Genomic DNA, 27974 nt, shown 5'->3' on the forward strand with positions numbered 1-27974 from the left:
TTTTTTTTGTGCAAAAATAGAGAACCTTATTTTTTGACGAAAAATGCGTTATTTTTAGGCCGTTTTTATGTCGTAATTTAGTCAAATCGTGGCGCACAACAAAAAGACCGACTGTTATGAGCAGCTAACAACCAAGGCTATCGATCCATATCACAAATCGGGAAATTTATTTTTTGACCCATTTTCGCATTTTTTGTAAGGGGTTGTATCATCTATTTTTTTCGAAAATTTTTCAAAAATTAAAGTTTGAAGATTTAAATGCCAATCGATTGGGAATTTAATTACGAGCTCAACGAGGTATCACATTCCTTAATCTGACTTCTTTTCGCAATTTGTCGACCAAAATACTGATTTTTTTTGTGCAAAAATAGGGAACCTTATTTTTTGACGAAAAATGCGTTATTTTTAGGCCGTTTTTATGTCGTAATTTAGTCAAATCGTGGCGCACAACAAAAAGACCGACTGTTATGAGCAGCTAACAACCAAGGCTATCGATCCATATCACAAATCGGGAAATTTATTTGTTGACCCATTTTCGCATTTTTTGTAAGGGGTTGTATCATCTATTTTTTTCGAAAATTTTTCAAAAATTAAAGTTTGAAGATTTAAATGCCAATCGATTGGGAATTTAATTACGAGCTCAACGAGGTATCACATTCCTTAATCTGACTTCTTTTCGCAATTTGTCGACCAAAATACTGATTTTTTTTGTGCAAAAATAGGGAACCTTATTTTTTGACGAAAAATGCGTTATTTTTAGGCCGTTTTTATGTCGTAATTTAGTCAAATCGTGGCGCACAACAAAAAGACCGACTGTTATGAGCAGCTAACAACCAAGGCTATCGATCCATATCACAAATCGGGAAATTTATTTTTTGACCCATTTTCGCATTTTTTGTAAGGGGTTGTATCATCTATTTTTTTCGAAAATTTTTCAAAAATTAAAGTTTGAAGATTTAAATGCCAATCGATTGGGAATTTAATTACGAGCTCGACGAGGTATCACATTCCTTAATCTGACTTCTTTTCGCAATTTGTCGACCAAAATACTGACTTTTTTTGTGCAAAAATAGGGAACCTTATTTTTTGACGAAAAATGCGTTATTTTTAGGCCGTTTTCATGTCGTAATTTAGTCAAATCGGGGCGCACAACAAAAAGACCGACTGTTATGAGCAGCTAACAACCAAGGCTATCGATCCATATCACAAATCGGGAAATTTATTTTTTGACCCATTTTCGCATTTTTTGTAAGGGGTTGTATCATCTATTTTTTTCGAAAATTTTTCAAAAATTAAAGTCTGAAGATTTAAATGCCAATCGATTGGGAATTTAATTACGAGCTCAACGAGGTATCACATTCCTTAATCTGACTTCTTTTCGCAATTTGTCGACCAAAATACTGATTTTTTTTGTGCAAAAATAGGGAACCTTATTTTTTGACGAAAAATGCGTTATTTTTAGGCCGTTTTCATGTCGTAATTTAGTCAAATCGTGGCGCACAACAAAAAGACCGACTGTTATGAGCAGCTAACAACCAAGGCTATCGATCCATATCACAAATCGGGAAATTTATTTTTTGACCCATTTTCGCATTTTTTGTAAGGGGTTGTATCATCTATTTTTTTCGAAAATTTTTCAAAAATTAAAGTTTGAAGATTTAAATGCCAATCGATTGGGAATTTAATTACGAGCTCAACGAGGTATCACATTCCTTAATCTGACTTCTTTTCGCAATTTGTCGACCAAAATACTGACTTTTTTTGTGCAAAAATAGGGAACCTTATTTTTTGACGAAAAATGCGTTATTTTTAGGCCGTTTTCATGTCGTAATTTAGTCAAATCGGGGCGCACAACAAAAAGACCGACTGTTATGAGCAGCTAACAACCAAGGCTATCGATCCATATCACAAATCGGGAAATTTATTTTTTGACCCATTTTCGCATTTTTTGTAAGGGGTTGTATCATCTATTTTTTTCGAAAATTTTTCAAAAATTTAAGTTTGAAGATTTAAATGCCAGTCGATTGGGAATTTAATTACGAGCTCAACGAGGTATCACATTCCTTAATCTGACTTCTTTTCGCAATTTGTCGACCAAAATACTGATTTTTTTTGTGCAAAAATAGGGAACCTTATATTTTGACGAAAAATGCGTTGTTTTTAGGCCGTTTTTATGTCGTAACTTAGTCAAATCGGGGCGCACAACAAAAAGACCGACTGTTATGAGCAGCTAACAACCAAGGCTATCGATCCATATCACAAATCGGGAAATTTATTTTTTGACCCATTTTCGCATTTTTTGTAAGGGGTTGTATCATCTATTTTTTTCGAAAATTTTTCAAAAATTAAAGTCTGAAGATTTAAATGCCAATCGATTGGGAATTTAATTACGAGCTCATCGAGGTATCACACTCCCTATTCTGACCGCATTTCGCAATTTTTCGAACAAAAGGGGTAAAATTTCACCCTTCGGGAAATTTATTTTTTGATCAATTTTTCGTATATTTTGTGTTTTATTAGAAAAATAGTGCAAAATTATTTTGCCAGTCCCATGCAAAAATTAAAGATTTGCAATCTGATGGCTCTTAAGAGTCTTCTGCATACACAAGCTGTATGCATTGGTAGCACTTTGTACGCGAAATGTGAATATTCTCTCTTGGCTTAAAAACTTATTTTCATATACCAATGACTAAAGCTTCTTTGAAATTAATAAACTTTATGTGAGCATACTTTGTCAAAATCAGTATTCAGTAGATTAGCAATCGCAGCTACCTTTTATGTGGCATTTTAATTACTGCAAGGAAATCCTGATAGGTGAAATATTAATTAAAACTAAGCACGTTAGCTGGAACAGTTTCGTGATTTAAAGCTATTCATTTAGGTGTTGCCGTGGGTAATTCAATTAATATGTTTAACATGTTGATGGACATTTTCACTCACTTCACTAATATGAATTAATGTTTCAGAGAAGCTTGCAAAAGTGAATGTAGAAATATAAATTGAAAAAAGGCAATTTATCACAGAACATTAAATCTATTATAATAGCAGATAATAGTCACTGGAATTTTGAAAATACTACTATAGGTGTCTAAAAGTATGCAACATTAATATTCAAAGTATGAATTTTTCAGTGCATACTTTTAGACTTCTTTACAGTAATCTCTTAAATGTCCATCGTAGGACCTTGCCCACCATAAGATTCGCCACAAAGTAAGTGATTTCGGGATCTCAGTGAGTTACTCATTAGCGCGTCGGGCTGATTAGCGAATAGCCCTTAGTGATTAGCGACTAGTGTCAAGTGCCATCAATCAGAGTTGCTTTCGATGAATCACTTAGTCGACAGCTGCCGCGAGTGCACCCAATGGGCGACGCTGTGTCGGAGGGCGAGTTGCAGTTTGCCATCCATCAATTAGTTGTGCACCACTTGCCCACTTGCCCACTCGCTCACTTGCCACCCACTACCCAGCTGCCCAGCCACTTTGCATATTCGTTTAGTCGGGCGCAACCCGGCGGGCGATTCCCGCGTGTCCACTCCCAATCGCAATGGCAATCTGAAATCTGACAAATCAAATCTTGTATGCAAAGCAGCCGAGCGACCGCAGCACAGCACAGCAAAAGCAACAAAGCGACGAGCAATTTGTACAAGCATTTGTACCAACAAAACTCTAGCACGCAGGCGAGCAGGAAAGCAGGCTGGCAAAAAGGAAGCACGCGAGGCAAAGCGAGACAAAGCAAAGCGGAAGCAGACACCAAGCAGAAGGAAAAGCAAGCTTGCAAGGTTACCAAAAGCAAAATATGAAAAAAGCTCGCTTGCTAGCCAAGAGAACTGAAAAGCAGATCAGCAAGCTGGCTATGTAAGATAAAAAGCATGCTTTGTCTTCAGCAATGCATGTTAAGCTATAAAAAAGCATAAAAAAAGAAGAAAGCAAGACAAATTTAAGAGAGCGTAGAAGCTAAAGGAGCAGCATAAAAGCAAGCAAGCTGGATTGAACAAAAACCAAGAAAGCGAAGCAGGAAAGCCAGCTAACAAGCAAGCCGGAAATCAAGAAGTCCAGGGAGAAGGGGACGCCGACCACTTCTAAGCAGTTGCGTGACCCGCGCGTTTTGCACAATAAACAGCGTAATTGCTCATAAAGCGACTGCTGTGAATGACCCGCACGCCGGACTAGCCAACCGTTTACGGCAATTAGAAGCCGGTCCGGAGGAGGAGGTGACAAGCTATTAGGCGGGCGGGGGGCGAAGGGCCCCCCCAACCACGGATGTATAAGCCGGACACGCTCACGCGCCGCGGCAGCCTGAGATCCCTGCGCAGCGCCCCGCTCCTAAGCACCGTGCTCGAAAGCACGCTTTCGTTGACCCGCATCCACCCGATCGCCTCCTTGGAGCTGCCCGGCCTCGACTATGCGGTCCATTCGCAGTCGGCCTTCGGCGCCTACGGGCTGGCCCATCCCCGGGATCTAGCCACCTGCACCTCGTTGCGCAGCGGCCTCGCGGCGATCACCGCGGCCTCCGCCTCCGCCGCCGGCGGAGTCTCCCAGTCGCAAAGCGCTCTCCTCGGGCGGTACGGCCCCAACGCCTCGATTCGCCACGGAGAGCGAAAGATTGTCCAGCCGAAACGGTAGGTCCCCGATACACCTAAGGTCACTGGTAGAGTCCCGAGACTGGCGACTAGAATCATATGTCATGAGAGGTTTGGTATCATATCTAATATCTAGAAGGGACTACGTCCCCTGAACAATTTGTACCGAAAGTAGTGGTATTTACTATATCTTCTCGTAATATATCTATAAGGTCACCTGGTACATCGTATCTAATTATATAATCTAATAATCTAGGTTCTCAAGAATTCGCGTCTTAAACAAAAATAAATAATATAATCGTTGTAGCTTCCTTAATATTGTTCAAATATTTTGGCTGCTCAAGAATTTGCGTAAAGTAAAAGAACTCATCTTCGGAACATGCTTAATAATTTCCATAAAAAGTTTCTCAAGAATTCGCGTCTTTAACAAAAGTAAAAGAACACCTCTACGACTGCTCAAGAATTCGCGTCATCAGAATTTACTTCATAGTTTCATAAAACGTTGCATTTGTTGACCTCTTAAATATATTGGTTCATTTACCATTCTGCCTTCTTGGTACTAGATCATTATAAAATTATTACACAATATACTCAGGAGCAACTGGTGTCTGTGGTCCTAAACGCCGATGATAAATTGCTTGATGATTGCTTTGAATTTTCTTGGGACGGGTGATTGTGGTCGGATTGATGGGGATCAGGGATCAAGATTGATGGATTGATGGACTACTGCCAGTCCCGCACCGGACTCCAGCGCTTGAGGTTGCCATCCCAGGGCAGATCGTCGATGTTCGCCTGGGCGGCGATGGCGGCCTTCACGCGGTTCGAGAACTCCACGGGCGACTCGTCGATGCGCCGGGTGAGGGGCGCCATGTACCAGACGTCGCAGCAGATGCACCAGGAGCTGACCACCATCAGCATGTAGCGGAGCATCGAGTAGCGGGTGCTGTCCCAGAAGGCCTCCCCGAAGCGGCGGTCGTAGCGGATGGCCACCGGATAGACGATGTCGCTGACGGCGAAGCTGCCCTTCTTGAACTGCATCACGGCGGTGTTGTTTATGCAGGTGCCCTCGGGGAAGAGGAGGACGGGCGGGCGGTCCTTGGAGGAGCAGTGCAGCCGGAGGAGGAGGGCCAGGGCCTCGCGGTCGGCCAGCTCCTTGCGGTCGAACCACATGTGGCTCGAGACCCGCGAGAGGGATCGCTGCAGGACTCCCAGGATCCCGGTGTGCACCTGGCCGGTCAGCGAGTAGTTGGCATCGCACATAAGGACCAGGACGTCCAGAGGACTCGTGTGGTTGCACACGCAGATGCCCTTGGTGGGTCGGTACTCTGTGTTGTGGAACCGCCGGATCATCGGCAGGCAGCCGGCGGTGATCCTGAAGCACTGCCGCAGAACCAGCTCCACCAGCTGCCTCTTGAAGTGCCAGTCGGGCAGGTGGCTCAGCAGCACTGTGATGCCGCTGATCATGAACAGGCACAGCCAGCAGGCCGAGGTCCTCAAAGGCAGCAGGAGGCCATAGCGGGTCAGCCAGCCCAGCAGCCAGACGATCCTCAAGCGCCAGTTGAGGTAGCGCTTCCGCTGGCGGAGATTCCTGGTCAGGAGATTCCATTCGCCGGCCGGCGAGGGGGCTGCCACGAACCGCTGGGTCACGTCGTCCTCCAGGACCAGGCCCAATCCGGCGGCTATCAGGTCGCAGCACTGCTCCACCCGGACGTTCAGGCGGTTCTTGATGGGCGGCGAGAGCAGCATCTCCGCGCCATCGCCCTTGTCCTGGTCCTGGCTGTTGGTATCGGTGTCGCCATCGGTATCGGTGTCGCTTTCTGCATACTGATCCTGAAGTCCCTGGCCCAGTCGGTGGCGCTCTTCACGAGCCCGCCTCCTGCGGGTGATGGCCAACTGCTCGGCTATCCAGGCGAAGAGCAGCTCAAGGATCTCCAGGTAGCGGCATTGCAGCCAGACGAAGGAGATCCACACCAGGACGGTCAGGATGACTACTTGCATCAACATGGCTGCGGGCAAAGTGCAGTGTTGAGAAGTTGACCAAGTATTGAAAAACGTTGGAAAATGTTTGAGGAAGCTAAGCCACAAGCTCCTAGCTCCTATCGAATGTGAAAATATAGTGAGTTGACACGAGACCCAAGGCTAAAATATGAATTTTGATTTGCCATTGGAAAATAAAATCAAGAGGAAGTTACTAGCGATTTTTTCTATAATTTAAAAACATTTTCTTATCCTACATTTTTTATAAATTAATTTCTAAATAAAAGTAATGGGTTATGGAAGTTAAAATAGAAGGGAGCCCAATGTGAATTTAATGCCGATTTTATCTAGATTTATCAAATGAAACAATTTTTTCTTAATATTTTAAAAACAGGCCAAGTGACTTGCTTAAGTATATTTGTAAAAATATTCTCTAAGTCAATAGAAACTCCAGCCGGGCTAAAATGTAAATAATTCCGGTTGAACTGCATTAAGGCCCTTAAGAGTTCACCCACAAATTTCCCAATTAAAGCCCTAATTCAATTTGGCGCCGACTTCTTGGCTTTTACTCGCATTTCCCACTTTCCTTACGTATTTTCCCCTTCTTTCTCTTTTTTTCGTAAGCGCCCGAAAGACTTTTGATTTATTTAGCCCAAGATGTGAAGGAAAAAAAAAGAAATAAGAAAGCGCACAAGAAACTTTGCCGTCGTCCTTCTTACTTTTTTTTGGCTACTGGTCGGGTTTGAGTTTTTGGGTCTTTGGGTTCGACTTGGCCCATTTTTTGTTTTTTCATATGGCAATAATTCAATTATGCCATAACAAGGCCGCAAAATGTTTGCCTTCGGGCGACCCGAAATCACTTAAAAACCACAGAAACTTCTGGCTTTGTTAATTCGTTAATTAAATGGGGGTTTGCGATTGCGCCACCGCAGCTCGAGGATTACGCAATGAGATGGTATGATGGTGGGCCTGTGGGCCTGTGGGACGGCGGTTCCTCCGGCGGAGCTTCCTTCCTCCGCTCCATTGATTACATTGGCTGGCAACAATCTTGGCTTATCAAATGCAAACAACGACGACAGGCAACGTCAACGACAACGACAACGACAACTCATTTAGGGCCGGGCCGGGCCCTTAATTAGCATAGAATGTGTTTTAAAAAGCCACTTGAGCTAAACATTCAAAACACCTACAGGGTGTTTCGCCCCAGCCCCTCGTCCACAGCCTCTTTACCTGTTTTCCCCGCTTTTCCTCGCTTTTCCACTTTCCCAGCGACAACGACAACGACCTTAGGCGCTTTCTGTGCGGGAAAGTATCTGCGTGGCACAGTTTGACAAGTCTGAGGCCGGACAGATTTAAATACCCTAACTGCCGAAAGCGAGGAATTAAGGCGGTACTTGCGACTGGGGACTCAGTTGTACCCACAGAATATAATCTACAAAAGGATTAATCTATAAGCATTCATTCAAATACGTTTAAAGGACCTTGCAATGTTCATAATTTTAGATAATACAATTCGATTTCAAAGTGCCCTACCTTCACGTAACGGCTAAATATATATTTTAGATATTTTTATTAATTGAGTGTTCTAAATTTAAATATATATTACCTTGCAGAATATATACTAAAACTTTTCTTATAAAATACGGTTTTAAATTGGCATATCTTTAAAAGTTTTTCAGTAAGAGATATTAAACATTGACTTTAGTATGAAATTCTTGTTCATTAAATTAAAAAATACAACAAGCTAATATGTCTACCAATATGCAGGTATTTATTTTGATTTGACCTATTAATCATTCTCTGTTTTTATAGAAGCCATAATATTAACTAGTTCACAAGTAATCAGAATAATTTGCATATAAATGTATTTGACAGAGTTGTGATATACTACGAGTGGAGCAGTATAGGTGCCATAATACCATCTATGTAGATCCAGGTATATTTCGTATATATTCAGGTGCAGGTAGGGTACACCTCCGTCGACGTCGGCGCCGCTGCGACTGCGGCAGCACGTGACGCTCAAGTGTTGGGATAAGCATTTCCGCTCTTCAGACGCTACACGAAAAAAGCGCCCCTCTTGTGACAAAGCGCTTGTTGTTGTCGCGGAAAAGCGGTGGAAAAGTGCTGGTCGAGGGGGGGGCTGGGAGGAGGGGAGGGGGGCGAAAATGAGGAAGCACAAAATGAAATTGTGACGCTGGCGCTGCGACACGCCCACATGACGAGGCGCCGCCACGCCCACCTGCCATTCAAAAGTAATTTAGCGTTTAAAAAACATTTTTCTGCCTGACTTTTAAAAAGTTGCGCGTAATGCGAGTCGCGTGCGTGTGTGTGCTGTGCAGGTGGAAAAGCGGTTGGAAAGGAGGAAAAAACGCGGGGGAAATCGTGGAAAGCCGCCACTCACCTGGTTGTTGTAGCCACGTTCCGATTTCGATGTCGTCGTCTGTCTGATCCGCCCGATTGTATTTTGTTATGGCTCGCGTGGGGGGAAAAAACAAACTGCCTACGAAATTTGTGTACTTATTGACTTTGACGTCTCACCAACCGGCTACGTGAGTGTATTAATCAAGGGGTAAATTGCCGGGGAAAATCTGGGAAAATGTCTGTGGAAGTGCTGCTTAGATTATGAAAAGCCTACGCTTCGACAGAAAATGGGAACGCGGGATAATGAGATTAGGGAAGTTGTTAGCACTTAGGCGCAGAATAAAATGAACAGCTACCTTGAGGGAAAATGCAGAAAATATGGCCGGAGGGATAAACAAAAAATATAAAGATTGCTCGATTTTCTTTATTAAATGTCAAACCAATTTTATTTGACCAAGAGAACTACCCTACTATTAGTGTAAGCTTTTTAGTGTAAAAAATAATATTGAGAGAAAGTTCATAACGATATAAGTAAAATAAGTAAGTAATTATTTTAATAATTAACCATTTATTAAGATCATCGATTTATTTTGAGCCCCTAGAATGTCAATTGGAAAATGCCAAATAGCGAAGCCGTTTGTCATGAGAAGAAATTAAAAGGCGTCGCATGGGGGAGTTAAATAAACAATCGAGTGGAATCATGACAATAGAAAAACATTCACCCCCCGCATTAGCATAATTTTGGGTAATTATTTCCAAAAGTTTTTCATCCCCTGCGAAAACCAGGGAAATGTATAATTTCCTCGTGATTTTTCCCCTCCCCTCTCGAAGTTTTTAAGCGGCTGTTCGGCATCCAAGTTAATTAAAAAAGTGTTGCCGTTTGACCCTCGGAACTCTCAGCTGAAATCCCTTTGACTCTCGATGGGAAAAGCTGGCCCGCACTTTCCATAATTGGTTTATGCCATTTTCCATTTTTTCCGGCTTGTTTACGCGCCGCCAACATTTGCATAATGAAACTGGAATCAAATACAAGAAATGTGATTTATAATTTTTCTGTTGTTGAGCGGCGGGCATTTTAATTAGTACCGGAAGAGGACCCATCGCCTAATTATGTGGGGTTGGGGATTCGGGCTTGGGCTTGCCATCAAGTCATTATTTAATACAAGCCGACGCCCTTGATAAATTATTCTCGCCTGATGGACGCTACGTGACGAAAGTTGTCAGAGGAGCCAGAGAAGTCTTATGTATTTTTGATTTGCGGCCGCATCGAGCAGTTTGCCAATCATCCATCCTCGAGGCCCCGTTTATTTGCGGCAATTAATCAATTTGGCCAGCGGAGCGGCTTATCCCCGAATAAGTGATAAAGATTTATCACTCAGCCGCCCCGTTGCCTGGTCCTTAAAGCGATTTAAAGCGCCGGACTCTCGGCGTTCATTGAACCAAACATTTTGACTTTTGCGTCTGAACGCACATGAAAAGCATTCGGAAAATGGGAACTGGGAAATGGAAAATGCGGGGACTGGCGTTTAGTTTGACTAAGAACCGACCAAACTGCAGGCGTAATAAGTAGCGAATGGCATCCAAGTCGCCCACAAAAATGCCCTTTGTTTTAGATTAACATTTTTTATAAATCATTACACAAAAAATAAGTAATTCTTATTATTATTTAATATCATACGAGGAATATATATATATATTTTCTACATTTTTCTGTATTTAATTACTTTAAAAACGTATAAAAATATTACATTTTTCAAGGGCCACGTTAGGAACCCTATGCTTAGAGAGCTCAAAGCTACAAGCGCTGAAAATGTTGAACATAAATCTTTAAAAGTGAAGAGCAGAGGATATATAGTGCTCTGTCCGACCTCCGATTTCCCGTCCGCCCAGCCATTTTCCCGCCCCTCTCCATCATTTAGCCCGCTGCATTTTTCGACCTTTTTTAAGCGGCTCCATGTGGGAGAGAAACGGGGGTCAATGCACCCGGAAAATGGGGGTGGAGGGCGGAAAAGCAGGGAGGGCAGGAAAACCCAGTCAGACGACTGCGACGACGACTCGTTCACGATGTTTACGTTTTGAGCCGCGCTTTTTGGGGCTTGTCAACGCCATCCTCCCAACTTATTACTGCAAATTCCCGCCAAGAAAATTTCTTAGGTGCAAAAAGTTGCACTTCACCTGCTCGAGTGGGTGGTGCTGGGCGGTGGGTGCTGATGGCTGGGTGCTGGGTGGGTGGTTCGGCGACGTCGTGCTAAGTGAAGTGTAGGCGCAAAGGCGAAACACGCGAAACTTGTCGGTGCAATGTAATAAATTTCGAAAACGTCCAAACGCTCTGCCCATAACGAATGGCTTGCCCAATGCACATGGACAGAAGCCACCGAGCCACCCACTCCGCACCACCACCCACCATCCACAGCCCACAGCCTACCACCCAGTGCACCACCTTGTTAGGCCGCCTGCAATAAGTCTTTTATGGCTTAGAGAGCCACCGAAAGAGCGCCCTGAAAAACTTTTATCATTAAAGTTGAAAGGTAAAATTCGGCCATAAAAAGTGCGCAAAAGGAAAATGGAAAACGGGCGAAAATCGGTAAAAGAGTGTGGAAAAACTCGCGAAACGTGACTCACAAAATCCGCTCACGTGACCGAGTCAATAAAGTGTGCAAAAGACTCGCGAGTAAATGAATTTCCCTTGCCCCTCTTATGTCCGTCTTGTTTCGTGTCGATCTTATTTTACTTGCTCAACACTGCAGCCAAGCTTCAGTTCCGCTTTGCCAACACTGTTATAAAATGATGTTATAAAAACGATTATTGGAGCCGATTTATTTTTAAAACCATTTAAATCTCGGTTTCTTTTGCATATTTGTATTTTAAAGTGTTTTTGATTTTCTGTTTCTATTATATTTGATATCTTAAAATTTGAGAACTTACCAACCCTGTTTCAAAATGATTTTATTAAAACATTTATTAACTTCGATTCATTTTATGAACGATTAAAACCGATATGTGTTTATTTATTAATTTTTTAAATTCTGGTGCTATAAGGTTCTCCAATATTTATTGGCAAGGGCAAGAATATTTCTAGAATACTTCTGTAATTTCCAAAACACATTTATTGACCTGAGACGTGCTGGAATGCATTTAATACCTTCGACATGGACAGGTTCCGAAAGCCCCGTCCAATTTTCGCCCACATGTGCTACCCTAATCCCCAAATCGATCATCGTGACCCCGGGTGTCGAACTTGACTTTGCCACTTGCCCGGCTCTCGAATGCTCCATTGTGGACTCTTCCCTGGCACTTTGGCAGCACTTGCTCCGATATCCGAAGGGTTTCCCTGCCTGGCTTTTCCAGCACTTCCCAGTCCGTTCAGGTAACTGAACTCGCACGTACTGCCGCCCCACTTGGAGTGGAGTTTTCCCATTTCCCCGGCTGCCGGCCCACTTTATTTCATTTCATTTCCTGCCATTTGCAATTTTCCATTTCGGGTGAGCTGCCAGTGCACATTTTATTGATTTCGAATGCAATATTTTCAGCTTGAGGGACGACGGCAGTGGGGTTTTAGATGGCAAATATTCGTTTATGGGTCCGGGTCCTTTCTCCCTGCTCTTTTCGGTATCCGATCCGCTCCGTTCCGTTCCGGCAATTTGTTAATTGTATTTCATATGCAAGCGTCGCATGCATTGCAAATTTTATTAGCCCTGCCAGTGCAAATAGAAGTTGGGCGCCACTTTTTGGGGGGCCACACACAATAAATTGAAACATAAATGGAAATCAACTTAAATATGCATGACATGTAAATAAAGCGTGTGGAATCGATGCCTTCGAGGGTTGGGCGAGTGTCCTTCGTCCCTTCTGTTTAATTCTGTTAAATATTTGTGCATAGTCTTTGCGTTTTTCGGTCTGTCTGACAGCCGAGGGCGAAGTTTCCTTGGCATTTGGACTTGGGCATCAGGAAATACCGGCTTACACAGGGAGAATAATCAATACGAATTTTAAAGACATTTTTAAAAGCAATGTAAAATGAATTCAGGCGTGAAAATGGAACAATATCTAACATTAGAACATTTTTCTTTATTATTTACAATGCATTTACAAAGCATAGATTGATTCCTTTTTTATTATAGGATCAAATATACAATTATTTTTCTAATTTTAATTTATCAACATTTCCCTCAATTAGCTTGTCATTCTGTGACTTAAAGCTGGATTTACTTACATCCTTCAGATCCTTGTGCCCGTTCTATGCAAATTCCAAATATTACTTGCAAAGTAAACCCGTGAAAAAAGGGAAAAGAAGCAAGTGAAAAGAAAACCAAACAAAAGTACACACAAAAGTTTAGGTTGGTAGGGAAAAAAAAACACAACTGCAAATATTTTCTTACGCTCGTATGAAATGTAAGCATGTAAATACCAGTACTTGCACACACATACTGGTGCGTCGGAAAAACACCCACAGACATGCATAACTTTGCTGCAATGGCTGGGAAAATAAGAAAGTGGGAAAAGCGGGGCTTTTCCCCGAAGACAGCTGCGTGACGACGAGGGCCGCTTCAATAGTAATCCAAACTAACAAGAATGTCTCGTCTAAATCAAATTTATATTTTTCACAGCATACTTTTTGGGGCCCACCCGCGCTGATGAAAAACTTTTCCCAACTCGCTGGATTCGCCTCTCTCGCTCTGTACTTTCTTTTTTTCTTAAATATTAATAACAAAAGAAGAATTTAAACTTTCAATGAAGAGAGTCCTCAGCCTCGTCCTTTTCCGCGTGTGTGTGCTGCTTGTATATTGTATTTGTAAACAAATATGGAAATTGCTGCCGCTGTTTGTGCTGTTTTGAGGAGCTGAATGACAAGCAGCCCCCCGGGAGGGGGCGGTAAAAGGGGCGGTCCGGGGCAGTGGGCGGGGCTGAACATCAGCATAAATGCCAAGTTGTAGTGGATGGCAGAAGTCGTCCTTGCACTTTACATTTTTGGTTTTTAAAGTGTCTCGACATACGACACGTATGTCATTTGGAATTTAGTCCGAAAAAGTCTTACTCCCTTCTCTTACCTTCTTAACTTATTGATTTGGTGGCATTATTCTAAAAGTGAGGGGGAGCAAACAACTAAACTTCGAATAAATTAGAATTTTTATCAAAGCCAACAGTACGTATGAGTGATAAGCTTCATAAGCAATGCGCAGACCCCTAAACTAATTTTTTTGGGCAAATTTTTTGGTTTTCCTTAAATTATCCGTACTTTAAGCCAGTTTCAGACGTTTTCAAACAAGCAGTTGAGTATTTGATTTTAATTAAGTCAAAAATAAAAGAGATATAAGGGATTTATTTTAAATATTGAAACCATGCCTTTATTCTTTGTTATTCTAATCCCTCGGTTGTGCACGACAAACATTGTCACTCTTCGGCTTAAATTGCAGCTCTTGTGAACAGTTTAAATGCTATGAGGGACAATATTTTGCTGTCAAAACGTCAGGCAACTTAAAGTGAAAATCGCCTAAAAATACACAAAAAACAGAAAACAAGACACTGCATTGTGGCACATGCGAATCGGAGAGCTATTAAGAAATTAATCTACTGGCAGCCAGTTGAGGCCAGATGGAAGCGACAATACTGCGGTCCCTTTGACAGTTCGATACTTCCGATACGTAAGCGGTTTACGCCGGGGGGTGGCAACTCTGGCCGCATCGATCGATCCGATTGCTGCACATTTCGTAATATCCTGCTGGGCATTTTAATATCGCAACGGCTTTCACTTGTTTACCGCTTTATGCAAATTTCATTGTGAGTCCTCTGGAGTCCAACTACCCCTCTGATTTGTGTGCCATATACGCAACCATATATATAACATAGGTGGCTACATATGTAAATGGACAAAGCACACTTGTCTCTGGCGGAGTTGGCCAGTTATTTACGTTCATGGCCAATAAAATAAACATTGGGGGAGCATTAAAATATTAAAAGTTTTCAAGTGGGTGGCATAAATCAATAAGGAATATGTTAGGCAGATCTCTGGCATATCAATTGCCTGTTCAATTTGCAAAATTTCAGCATCACAGACAATGCACAACGAACTGGCACACTGAAAGAAAAATTTATGGTATACATACAACACACATTTAGACATTTTTAAAAAGTTATAAAAAATTATTGAATCGATTAATGGGAATTTATTGGTTATAGTCTTAAGGCATTACCCATTTTCTTTGTCTTTCCACTCAAATTTCTTATAGGGTAAAGAAACTGCCTAGTATTTGTGATATTTTAAAGTGATATTAATTTTAATGTATTTTATTTCAAGTGCCTGGAGAGAAATGCTGCACCGCCCATTTGCTCATTACGCATACGCACTGCTGGCCGCTGGGGCTCAATGGGAATTAATTATGCGCCTAAGTGAATATTGAATAAATTCATCATTTGCGGGCAGAGGTCAGGCCAAGGGCTGCAGGCACAATTAAGAAAATTATTCACCAAATGGTAATGCATATTTAAGCCCAATTGCAGGGGTCAAAAGGGAGCGGCCTGGCCGAAAGCTGCTTAAAGCAAGTAATTCGATTGGCATCTGCTTTATTAACATGTGTGCCGAAGTACTTCCTTTACTCATTTGTACTGGGAATTTCAAAATTGAATTTACAGCATTGAATAACGACATTCCAATTGCCTGTTATTAGTTTGGGTAGTAGGTGAACGAGTTTAATGAGCACATTGTTGGCATACTTGGAAGGTTCGTATATCGACTTAAGAACTGGCATGTGATAGCTTCAAAATAAATCATAAATTTAATTTGCTATGCCCATTAATTCCTATGACAACTGATGCTTCTGCGATTTTCCACAGGCCAACTTTGGGCAGGCACTTAGGGCCAAAGACCATTTGGCCATCCCAAATTGGCCCATTCAGTTAGCGCCCAGCACTCAAAAGCTTTCCCAGGTGCAGCTCCACCTGCTTATATACATATACACATATATATAGGGGTTTAAACAGGGGGTCCCTAACCCGCCGCCCGATCCTTGGAAAAGTGTAATTAAATATCCATTTAGTGTACATTACGTTTCCTTTTGGCCAGCCTGAGTCGGGTAGACACATTACCAACTTTGCAACACACAAAAAAAGAAGAAGATACACACACACACTCTGAGTGGAGAAACCCTTAAGAAATAGACAGAGGCGAGGAAAAGCCGGGAAAATCAAGGAAAAGCTGGAGAAACAGGAAAACACGAACCGCTTAGCCAGCTCTGAGGCAGAAGTTTAAAGAGCTGCTTATGTCTAAATTAATTTAAAAAGTTCGTTCACTTGAAAAATCGCACTGCCCCGGCCCCTGGCGGCGCTTTTCTTTTGGCATCCTCTTGTCGTCCATTTGCGGCCGCTTGAGAGTTTTCCCGCGGCTTTTCCACCCACCACCACCCCCAACTTCAGTTGGTTCCCTGGTGTTCACTCGTTTATTAAAGATTATGCTTATAATGACGATGACAATGACGACGACAAGCACGGGAGGCTGGAGGGGGCGAAAATGGAATCGGGGAAAGCTAAGGGAAAATGAAGGAAAACCCCCTTGGGCTGACGATGATGCTGCTATTTTTCTACATTTTTCTTTCGCTTTGTCTGCCCGCGCTTAAATTTATTTCATTTTATTTTATTTTATTTTGTTTCAACTTTGTTTCCGCCTAACCAGTCACTTCTTTTCACAATACTTCAACCTTTTTTCTTACAATGAACTTTAAAATTATTGGTTTCACTACATAAATTATTTGAAAACCAATCACACTGTTTATAAATAATGCCAAAATAAAACCTAATTTTCTATGTACGAGTTATAGATAACCGGAAGTTAAAAGTTAAGGTTGTATTTTAAAAATATTAATAACTAGTATTAAATGTTAGATAGTGTTTTCTTAGCCTACTTGATTTATTCAGCCATCATCCATCATAATTCTAGTTTGAAAATATGTTAAAAAACTATCATTTGCAGGTATACTTACCTACTGAATTTTGGTGCACCCTAGCAGGATTTGTAAATATACCCCAGATCCTCACCGTGCTGAATCCTTGTCCCGCTTTTCCTCAATGTGGCATTTATGTGGGTTTTCCGTTTTCCAGAGGGTGGAGAGCCCTTTTACCCCCCACTTTTCCGCCCCGATTCGCGGCGACAGAGAACTCCGTGACCCATATAGATATCATATATGGGTTAGACTCCGACTTTCGTCCTGCGAACCAGGATTTGTGCCACTGTCGTCATCGCTGTCGCCGTTTGCTGTCGTCATCGTCATTGTCATCGCATCGGGGCTTTATCCTTATTCTCGGAGCCAAGTCATTTGGCCATTGTGTGCTGGCCCGAAACCTTTGCGGTGAGAGGTGAGAGATGGCTGCCATTGTGCTGGGCCCGCCCCCTTTTCAGCCGCCCCCGTATACCAGTGGCCATTGTTTCTGCTTTCTGTTTCATTTCTATGTCATTTCCGCCGCCCTTCTGCGCTCATTCTTCTTCTTCTGCGGCACACTGGTCCAAAGCGGCACTTTTTCGGGAAACTAATGATCAATTTATCGATATTATGTTGATAATCGAAGATTATTTACATAAAGGGGTTCTGGCGGTATTTTGATTTTTTGCACTTTGTGATTTTACATGAAAAATTTGTCAGGGTGATGAATGTTAAGTATTTGAAAGGATTGAGTACTGGAAAACAAAGATAATATAACTAATATATTAAAAAGCAATAATATGACAAAGGTTTCGAAAACATCGGTATGTAAAAGAGCTTTTGGAGCAGTGCTGGCATTTCACAGCTAATTTCAACGAGAGTTTTTGGATCGCGAGATTAGTGGACAAGGGGGCTGGTGCTGGTTTTCAGGGGAGTTTTCGGGGGTTTTCGAGGGGCTTTTCCGGCGGCAGGACTGGAAGGAGATGGGGCTCGGGTCGCTCCAAAAAGAGGGCCTGGTGTTTCGGGCAGGACAACCATAAGTCATCCGACCGCTTGCCAGAGTGCGCTTATGCAAATTTGTGCCAGCTGACAAATGGGACAGCATTTGCACAATGCCGAAAAGGAGGGGACCCCAAAGGTGGGTGGTGTTGGGCGGTTGTTGGGGGCGCTGGGGCGTGTCTATATAAATGTCATTTGTGTTGTTGCCTTCTTTTATTTTTGTTATTTTTTCGGTAGAAGGCGAGAGCTCTCCTCGCTTAGCCTGACATGATGATGATAAAGTGCACATTAAAAAATATTTTCCCATTGCCTTTTTGGTTGTTTCTCGGTTGTTGTTTGTTCTTGATTTCGATGTTGTGTTGTTGACGTTGCGGCTGACTGCTCAACTCTAGTTGGGAATTATTTATGGACAGAGAGCGCGCTTTGAATTTTAAAACTATGAAAAAATACGAATTTTGGGTATAGAATGGCTTTTGGAAATGGGATCAAAGCGTTGGAGTTAGGGAGCACGGGTAGAGCTAAGCAAATAAATATATAAAGTAAAATACAGCAGCGACTTACTTTTGATTATTTGATTTTGATGTGGGGAAAACAAAAGTTTTTGGAAATATATGGTGCTTAGAAAATCATAGTATAAAATATAAAAAATATGATCCAAGACTGCCAGAAAATGCAATAATAAAATTCATGCTTACTTATTTACCAAAACAAATGAAAATCATATGTACGGCCAAAATATATGAGTCAGCCAACTGCTGTGTGGTTTTGCTTACTTTTTCTGCCCAGGTTTCACCCACTTTTGGCCCGCTGCGGGAGTATATAATCATTATTACACATTATTATATAATATAATGCCTGCGCACATATAATTCACACTTGCACACACACGTGCCACGCCCCCTCCTCGGCCGCCTCTTATCAACATTCTGCAAGCCGCACAAATGAAGTCTTCTCTTTTAATTTTCCCTCTGCTGCTCTCGGTCGCACATAAAATTATTTTCTTCATATAATAAGTGTAATAACTTTCATGTGTCGCCCGTTTGAAGCAGGAAAGTCGGAAAAGCGGAAAGACGGGAAAGCAGTGCGCCAGAGTTAAAGAGTACCGCATATGGAAAAAGTGGGGGGAAATCGCTTCGTAGCAGTCAAAGTGAATGAAAAAAATTGAAGGCGGGGGTTGTTCTGGGGAACATGGGAGAAGTAAAACTAGGTGCTCCTGAAAGTTGTGCAGTGTGACCAGTCCACCTGTCATAGTTAGTGGGACCATGCTAAATTCAATTGAGCCAAAATAAGGGTATTTTTAATTAAAATCTATTATTGTGCGGTGTATGTAAGTTACCTTCTCTGTTACACAACTTATGAGGCCAATATCAATTCATGCGCTTATTTGGGCCATTATTACCCCTGAAACAACCCTCGCACGCTTTATGTACATATAATTTGCACATGCGTGTGTGTGCAGCACTTAAATGGAATTGAGTGCGGAGTGCGTTGTCCTCATTTGAGGCTTGGCGCACAAATCCCGCAAAAGACAATAAAGGGTTTCCCTAGTAGGTGAGTGCTCTGATCCCGATGTCCTTAAAGCGTGATTTTAAACCAGCGCCGGGCAGATATATAAGTGCCCAAAAAGAAAGGACAAACTGCGAACTGCATTCAATGCAATTCAACCACAAGCTATTTAACCGCAAGTAGGGCAAGGTATGCATGCTAAGCTGCACCATTCTAGGGGTCATCAGGTGGTTCGCTGGCTTGCTGGGAGATTGACAGGTTGTGTGGTCTAATTAACAGCAAACAAAGGGCAGAAAATTGCGCAAAATGTCGCAATCGAAACTTACGGCCAGGGAAAGTGACAGCAGAAAAGTGGAACACGAACCTTGAATGCCCTTTCAAAATATTATTAAGAAATGCGGGCCATAATATAATTATTATCACTAATTTATTATGAATTTTTATTTATAGAAAGTGATTTTATGATATAATTTATTCATATAATATATCTTTAAGTATGAGAACTTCGTAGTTGAAGTCCCTGTGCAGTGAAGAATAGCTCCCCCCTTTAAACATTGGAGCCAGTTAAATGATCGCTGATTTAATATGCTAATGATGGTGGCCATGCAATATGGCCCTATATTATTTTAATATATTTACCTCAACGCTAGATACGTGGTCAAATAAAACGTATGCACATGGCGGCTGTTGCATGTAAAATGCAAAACGGAATTATGCACAATTATTTTGGCATTGGCTTTGCTGCCCCCCCTTTCCGCTTTCCATGCAATTTAATTGGCGGCGGTTAACAGGAGCAATTATAGGACGACGAGGAGGCAATCTTGAAGGTCTCGTTGCAACAAAGGAAAATTGCGGGGAAATGACAGCAGGGTTGTCAAAGCTTTCAAAATAGAATGAAGGTTGCCACGTTGACATGTGCGGTTTGTTGTTGGGTGAACGAGGTCGCTAATCAAACAAATTAATTAAACTATGATAATATTTCTTATCATGCAAGCTCTTTGCTTTCCCTTAATTCCCCATTAATTATACATTGACTGGATTATCAGGACTTATGTATATTATATTCCTTTGTACACTTGACTTGCACTTGGCTTTTAATTTGCTTTCTCATTGCATGCTCAAGTGGCTTTCCTTCTGCCATTTTCATCCACTACTTTTCCCCTTGCTAATTGCGCTTATTACGCTGACAAGAAAATGGCAAGCGAATAAAATAAAAAAAGAATTTATAGAAATAGGGGAAGAGGGAGAATAAAATCTGAAATGAGCAATCCAATGGTTTTGTGGCCATATCGCGTTTATTTATCTCTGTCCTTTTCGTTGTCACTGACACATGCACGAGCATATTATATTGTTGCATACTTAGGGGCTACCCCGCGCTTTCCATTGTATTTTTCTCTAGTTTTCCTACATTTTCCCCTTATTAACTTTTGCAACTGCGCTGCTCGTGCTTCTTCGTACGCGGGAAATATCAGCAAGAGCACAATTATCGGTTAGTAGTCGCCGCATCGCTAGGGAATCGAGGTACGCGATACCTGCATTTTGTTGTAATATTCACTAATAATTTATATTAAGAACAACTTATTTTTTAGTGTTACCAGCTTGTGAGTTTTCTTCTGTGAGACCATGCCAATCATACAGAGGTCAAATCTAGGTTTTTCTATTTAGTGAATTCCTTGGATTTTCCAATAAGTTAAAATCTCGATCTTTCCGTTTCAATATTAATTTCACCTGAAATGTCGTTCAACTCCTACTTGAGCTCCGGATTAGCTGGCTTCATTGGAAAAAGGCAGCTGGGAGGTGAAATTTGCAATTCCATTGCTTCGGCTGTCACATGGCAAAAGTGAATTGGCTGCGGCTGTAAAATAACCAGACAATCCCTCTTCCTGATACTATATTTCCCCCCGGCCAGCCGAATTTCGATCCAGATTCTGATTCAAATTCAGTAACGGCTGCAGTTTCATTCGTTGCATTATGCAATGCCTGCAGTGTGTGCAGTTTTTGGGGCGCTTTTATTCCATGAAAATTGGCGACATGGAAAACACTCACTTGATTCGTGAAACAAAGTAAAGCTGCAGAGTAAATTGAGGAAATCTTAAAACAAATTAACTTTGTGTGTTATGGTATTTAATTCGTAAAAATATATCATATGGTATTTCGTTTTGGAAATAATGTGCTTAAATAAAGTTTGGTTCTTATCGTTACTGTAAGAGACAATTTTGCTCTTTACTTTTTCATTTTTCGCAATATTTATCCAAGAGTTTATGAAGTACCCAGAAATGATGACAAAGAAACAATAATTTTTGTTCGTTGGAAAATGTTTTATTCTCAACAAGTACATATGGCAAAAAACCCAATACAAAATATTTTTCTCCTAATATTAATATTTTCCAATATTTACTTTTAATGAATAAAAAAGGTTTGCATTTTTCAGCGAGCAGGAAGTATTTACCAGATAATGTTGTCTCTGCGCTTTCATGTTTATGAATTGAGCGACATTTTCCCCCAGAAACCCTCACTGATGCCAATCTTTAAATACAATTTCTTCACCTTTACCTTTTTGGGTCTCCCTTCCTCTTGCGAATGAAGTAAACTGTTCTTTTAACCGCCAACAAGCGATGGCAAGCGGAGTGGGAAAGTGAAAACACATTTATCTCGATTTTCACGCTGTCAGCAACAACTCAAAAAGGCGACAGTTTTGAAAAAGAACAAAATAAATAAAACAAAAACCGAAAAATATATATGTATATAAAAAGGCGGTTGGGACCAAAACAAAACGAACCCTGCACAAAGTCAATTTCAAGATTTATTTTTTCGCAATTTAACATTTCTGTTACGCCTGTCAGGCGAGAAAACAAAACAAAAGCCGAGGAAAAACAAACCAAAACCGCCGAAAAAACCAAAGGAAAAATCCTGCGGGCCATGGTGTGGGGTGCCCGAGCAGAAGGTGAACGCGGTTAAGAAAACAATAATAAATTAAAGGACTTGGCCCCCAACCAAAAGGTCAAATAAAATTTCAACACAAAAAGGAACAAACCTGTCCTTACGCTATTTAGAATCGTAATGAGACTGCGAAGGCAGTGCCAGAATGTGAAAAAGTTATAGTCAGAAATAATCGACATAAAAATACCCGACCAAATGTTTTTGAACGATCCGTGATGTCACTAACTAAAATACAATTTAAATTAAACTTAAAATCAATAAATAAAATTTACAAATACAATAAATACAATTACTATACGAGTAACGGATATAAAAATACTAGATACTTTAATGGTGTATAATGTTCTTCTGTATTTTCGACAATTATTGAACCTCAAATATTCCATGTTCTTTAAAAACGTTGTTAAATTTTAAATCGAAAGAGCATTTAAGCCAATATGCCCCGCTGGCCAAGACAAAAGAGGCCAAAGGACATTCTGATGCCGATACTTTTTAAGTATTTTCAATTTCGGCAGCCAAGATGAACTTGCCACGCCCCCGCCTACTTCTTTTTGTACTCGAATTTATTTGACCCCGAGGGTCAATATGCAGAGAAGTCGCGTTCAAAAGTCGAAAAGCAGCGCTAAATTCGTGTATGTTCCCCGGGAAAGTAATCAGTCCCGCCCTCCCTTCTTCTCTCCTTTTTTTCATTAATAATAAATTAGAAGCACACCGAAAACGGAAATGCGCGTTTCCAGCCCGCCCAGAGCTAACCTTATTAGTTTCTTTTTCGCCGCTTTTTGTCCGGGGAATATGCGGCATTAGGCAGAATTCATTTTTGCATTTTTCAAGAATTAAATTCCACAGATTCTGCCCCTTGGTGTTTGCCATATATATATTTTCTTCTTTTCGGGGCCCTTCTGTCCTTGTGCTCACATGGGAATCCAATTAAATGCTCTGATAATCCACAGAAAAGTGGGGAAAATCACAGAAAATCTGCGCTCGCTTTTGCTGTCGGCTGCTTAAGTCAATAGAGTAGTAAATGAAGCCTCAGTTTTATCAGCCAACCAAATGCCAGATGTACACTAAGAAAAATCTAAGCCCAGTTTAAGTTCAACTTTCACGTATACAAAAGGGAATACAATTGTATTCAAAAATTACAACTTTAATTGCATCATTTCTACATAGACCTACACCCTAACTTAATATAATAAGTGTACAAATCTTCCTCCCTGTGTAAATCCCAATCTCCGTTTCTCTGGTTAGTCACAGCTTAAAAGCTTGGCTAATAAAAACCGGAATTATGCGTGAGTGTGTGCCAGAACAGGGTGCAGATACATAGATGTAGATGGCAAGTCGGATGGAAATGGAAGATGAAAACTCAGACAGAGATGGAAATGGAAACGGGTGGCCTCCCTGTTGCTGGGGGCAATTAAACGATAAGCGTAATCTGCGTTGTCAATTCACACACAATGCGTAAAGTCGTCAGTCGAGGAGGTTTTCAATTAGCCGGCACAAAAATTCCAACCATCCTTTGCGCATATTTCATGGCCCACACACACTCACACACCGCAAACTATATGCATATACTATGTAGTGGAGAGTCGGAAAAGTGGGTGGGCCACTAAGTGCGGCCAATTAGCACAAAGACTGGGGAAAGTGTTTCCGTTTAGCAGATGAGAAAAGCGAGCACCTCTCAAGTGACAATTTGCTTAGCGCTTCAATTTGGTTGCGAGCCGAGGGCCAAGTGGTGAGGTGGAAAAACTTGGGAAAGTGGGGGGATGTGGACTGGAAAAGCGGTGACCTCGACCAAGAATAACCCACATACCACTGCCGTGTCGTCGTCTTACAAAAGCGACATAATATGTGTGTCATCTTTATAAATTTTTTGGATTTTATATATTTTTGGGGACGAGCAGTGTAAAATCCTATCTTAGCACACCCAAAAAGGTTTTCCCGAAATTCGATCTTTGATTTAAGATTTTAATGTTAATATGTTTTCGCTGGAGACTGATCCTCCAGAAAAATTAGGTACTCTTCTATATATATAGAATGATGGAAATTTATATGCCATCATAAAATGCAACCTATTTTGGCGATATGTTCCCAACATTTCTGACCCATCCATTTCCTTGCAGGGTTCTATCACGCAAACTAAAGCCACATCTTGTTGCGGACACCGTTAAGCAGTATATAAGTCGGGCCCAACGCACAACCAAAAAGGGTTCTCAAGAGCAGCAAAATATGGAGTTTTTACGCGGCGTCTATGCGTTTATGCAAGTGAGTAGATCATCGGTGAGTGTCCACTTCCTTTATAACAACCGTACTAATCCATGTGAACTTGCTCTACTTTTATACCGCCTTTGGTTGATTGATTGATTATACCATACCATACTCTACTCTACTACTACAAATCAACTCGAACTCAAAATCAAATCAATTATATCTCTAAAACCAAACCGATTTGAGTCACAAAAAAAAACCAAAACCGCAAAACAAAAACGCAAAGCAAAAGCGAATCAAATATGTTACTACCTTCTACTACCTATTTATTTGTACTACTACTCTACTACTACCACTCTTATAAGCGTAACTAATGAGCCAACCAAAAAAACCAAATACGAAACTCAAATAAGCCGAGAGTATCAAATGTATCTTACACTATAACCGACCCCCCTTGAAAATGAAGTAAAAATACCGATTCCCTCCATGTGTAAACTTCGGAACTCGACAGATACCTGTGGACCGACATAACTTGGGGGACCAACCCCATATAACCATCGTCGAGTAACAATGCAAAAAGATATACCAAGCCCAGACCATTCCATTCCAGTCAAAAATAATACTCGTCCCACCACTTTACTTTTACTTTCCCAACCCCCCACCACTCATTTCGTTTGTGTTTTGAGTTTAGAGGCCATGACTTTTTAACCATTGCCATTCCATATAACCCGGCCCCTAGATGATAACAATAAAGCGAAATGCAAATAAAAGTAACAAGAGCCAGGATAACAATACTCGTAATAATGTACTTACCGTGAGCACATTTCTTCAAAAGATCACAACAAAAGACAAAAAGAAACAATAAAAACAAAAAAAACCAAATGAACATTTACAAGAAAAGGTCATCAGAACCCGGGGAAAAGAACGCAAAAAAAATGAAATTAATATGCAAAACATTTATCAAGTAGGATTTTCAACATGAAAAAACTGCGGCGGGACAAAAGATAGTGACGTCTCTTTCTCGTCCCCTCTATTGCCGTCTCTTTCGAACGTGGCAAATTCTTCATTGAGACCCATTTCTGAGCCCCATTGTCCATTAATAACCATTGTCCATCCAACATTCCCATCGCTCTATCTAAATCTCTCTCGGACTATCTCTCTCTTTCCAACACACACACAAAAGACACATGTCTCTGTCCCTGTCTCTTTCTTTTTTCTTTCTGTATCTCTATCTCTCTCTGTCACTCTGTTTGCGCCTCTTTCTGTGTTGAATTTTATTTTTGTTTGTAATCGGCTGTGTAATTGATTGATTAGCTAATATGTTTGGAGAGTCTATGAATATATTACCGTAATCGTTACTATATCTTTGTCTGTCTCCCTCTCGCTGTTTGTGTGTTTGTTTGATTAATTGTGTTTTTAACAAAGCAAAATTATTAAGCCATTTTTTAGTTAAGCTCTATCTATAGAACTCCCAAATTGTGTGCGTGTTTAACCCAAAGAACTACAGACAACGAACACAAACACATTTAAAAAACTCTTAACCCCAAAATCGCCTAGCTGCGAAGGAGTCTTATAGGGTTTTGAGACGATCTATGTACATAATTAAAACCCATACCAAATGCTTTATATATTTATATATTATATACCGAACGAATCCCCATAAACCGAAACGAAACGAACTTAAAATCGAATGTGCCTCCACGTGAAGGTTGACTACAGCGGAAACGGATACGGAAACGGCAGCGGCGGCTATGAGGCAAACCTGACAACCCTGCCCAGCGACATCCCAGAGCCGGCAGCTATAACCGGAAGCGGAATCCACATCAGATCGATAACCGATAACGACAAGGAGGCCGAGGCAGCAGCAGCATCAGCAATCGCTGGGGAAGCCGAAGTCCTTTGGCCAAACTCCATAGACAGCTGCGATAACACTAGCAGTACTTATACCAATACCAGTTCCAGTTCCAAATCAGATCCTGCCCAGAAGAGAAGGTTACCTGGTACGAAAATATCGACGAACAATCTCAGAGACAGTTGAGAGTGCGGCAGTAATAATGGGCATCGGTCCCAGATGCGGTGAATTACGAGCAAGAACTATGAACTACGATCGAATAATGCTAACCATTGTGATAACTCGTATGTACATATAGCCACGTATATATCCAAGTATATAACAAAACATATTTACAAAACTGCAAAACCAAATCAAAAAAAAGAAAACGAAAACGAAACGTGACGCGCGATAACTTAGCACCACAAAATCAAAAAATATTTAATCGTAAAATCAAATGAAAACAGGGCAACTCGTGAAAAGGTGGCCTTAGCTTGTGCGACTGAACAACCAAACCAAATCAAATCAATTCATCGATTAATGATAACCGATAAGCAATAAAACGATCAACGAACCAGCGATAAATCGAACTAAGAGCGATATCTAAAGCGATCTCAACGCAAGCGGCAGTTGCGGCGGCGATAACAATTGTCGATAGCCGATAGACTGGCTCTGAACCACTGCTGGCGGTGTGTGTGTGTGTGCGCGTGTGTGTGCGGTGCCGCCCACGCCCATCCATCCCCACCCCCCACGAAGAGCAAAGTGATAGAAAATGGTAATTACAAGTCAAGAAATACTAGTTCTCATTTTAAAAACTCACCACCCACTCTCCCGAAACTATCGAACTTCCGCTCGGTTTCTCTATCGATTTCCTTCAATAGGGACCTATCGCTCTCTCCCTGTCTTTCTATCTCAGCCTATCTCGCCAGTCCTGCCCGCCCCGTCTCTTTTAGTCTCTCTCTTTCTTTTATACCACACTTGATCTACGCCTTGTTTTTGCTTATAAGTATTGCATATATATAAATAAATCGTTATAAAGTAGATGATTAGCTTAAATTGTGCTTTTTGATTTATCGTTTTCATTGTTATCGTTAATGGCTTATGATTTTAACCCCGAAAGCTCTACGTTAGCTGAAACGATTTTTCGGTTCACGTTTCCTTAACTTTGCTTTGGCTTTGTGAATTCTATCCATCTCCTTCTATCTCTCTATATCCTTTATATTTTGGTAACTTTCATGTCTTGTAGAACGCGATTTCAGGATTCCAGACTAAGGAACAGATATACCCAGAACAGAAACAGAACATATTAGGGGATGCAAATTAAAGAAATCAACGATAATCGATATTTTATCAAAAACGCAGCCGCACCGCGCCGAAAAAAAACGATAACCAGAACCTTAACCCGACGATAACAAATTGCTCGCCTGCCACCACAAAATATGCTGTCGACGTCTCCGTAAAAATTAAAATCATAACAATATATAACCTAAGGAAACATGAAAAGCTCACGCTGAAAGCCAAATCAAATTTAATACAAAATGAAGTTTGTATCGATTTATCCGCCCTAACCCTACTTGTATATCTTTCTCTCTCTCTCTTTGTATCTATCTCGATATCTCTGTCTCTCTTTAGTAACTCTGACACACCCACACAGTTACAGACACACATA

The 27974-nt window shown here is 41.3% G+C and overlaps 2 protein-coding genes across 6 annotated transcripts in view; one reads left to right on the forward strand and one right to left on the reverse strand.

Annotated features, from left to right (window-relative positions):
* shakB (shaking B) overlaps positions 1-27974 on the forward strand; it is a 173011-nt gene that overhangs the window by 106584 nt on the left and 38453 nt on the right. For 2 of the 5 annotated variants that reach the window (XM_017081651.4, XM_070997806.1), the window contains exon 4: positions 24390-24546. In XM_017081651.4, coding sequence (XP_016937140.1) covers positions 24496-24546 — 51 coding nt within the window. In that variant the 5' untranslated portion in view covers positions 24390-24495. Of the gene's footprint in view, positions 1-3588; positions 4619-24389; positions 24547-26182; positions 27081-27974 lie in introns of those variants that run through there. The other 3 variants (XM_036820826.3, XM_070997805.1, XM_017081653.4) reach the window with 3 other exon arrangements.
* Positions 5082-9134, reverse strand: LOC108015281 (glycerol-3-phosphate acyltransferase 3). Its single transcript, XM_017081650.3, has 2 exons — positions 8958-9134; positions 5082-6585 (listed from the first exon to the last, which is right to left on the reverse strand). Exon 2 carries the CDS (start codon positions 6581-6583, stop codon positions 5303-5305), a length of 1281 nt encoding a protein of 426 aa, XP_016937139.3. The 5' UTR covers positions 6584-6585; positions 8958-9134; the 3' UTR covers positions 5082-5302.

Source organism: Drosophila suzukii, chromosome X (genome assembly GCF_043229965.1).
Source record: "Drosophila suzukii chromosome X, CBGP_Dsuzu_IsoJpt1.0, whole genome shotgun sequence".
In the NCBI taxonomy this organism is placed as follows: Eukaryota; Metazoa; Arthropoda; class Insecta; order Diptera; family Drosophilidae; genus Drosophila; species Drosophila suzukii.

Bases quoted from the DNA above. Each gene is read 5' to 3' on its own strand.
- LOC108015281 (XM_017081650.3), bottom strand. From the start codon at position 6,583: ATGTTGATGCAAGTAGTCATCCTGACCGTCCTGGTGTGGATCTCCTTC.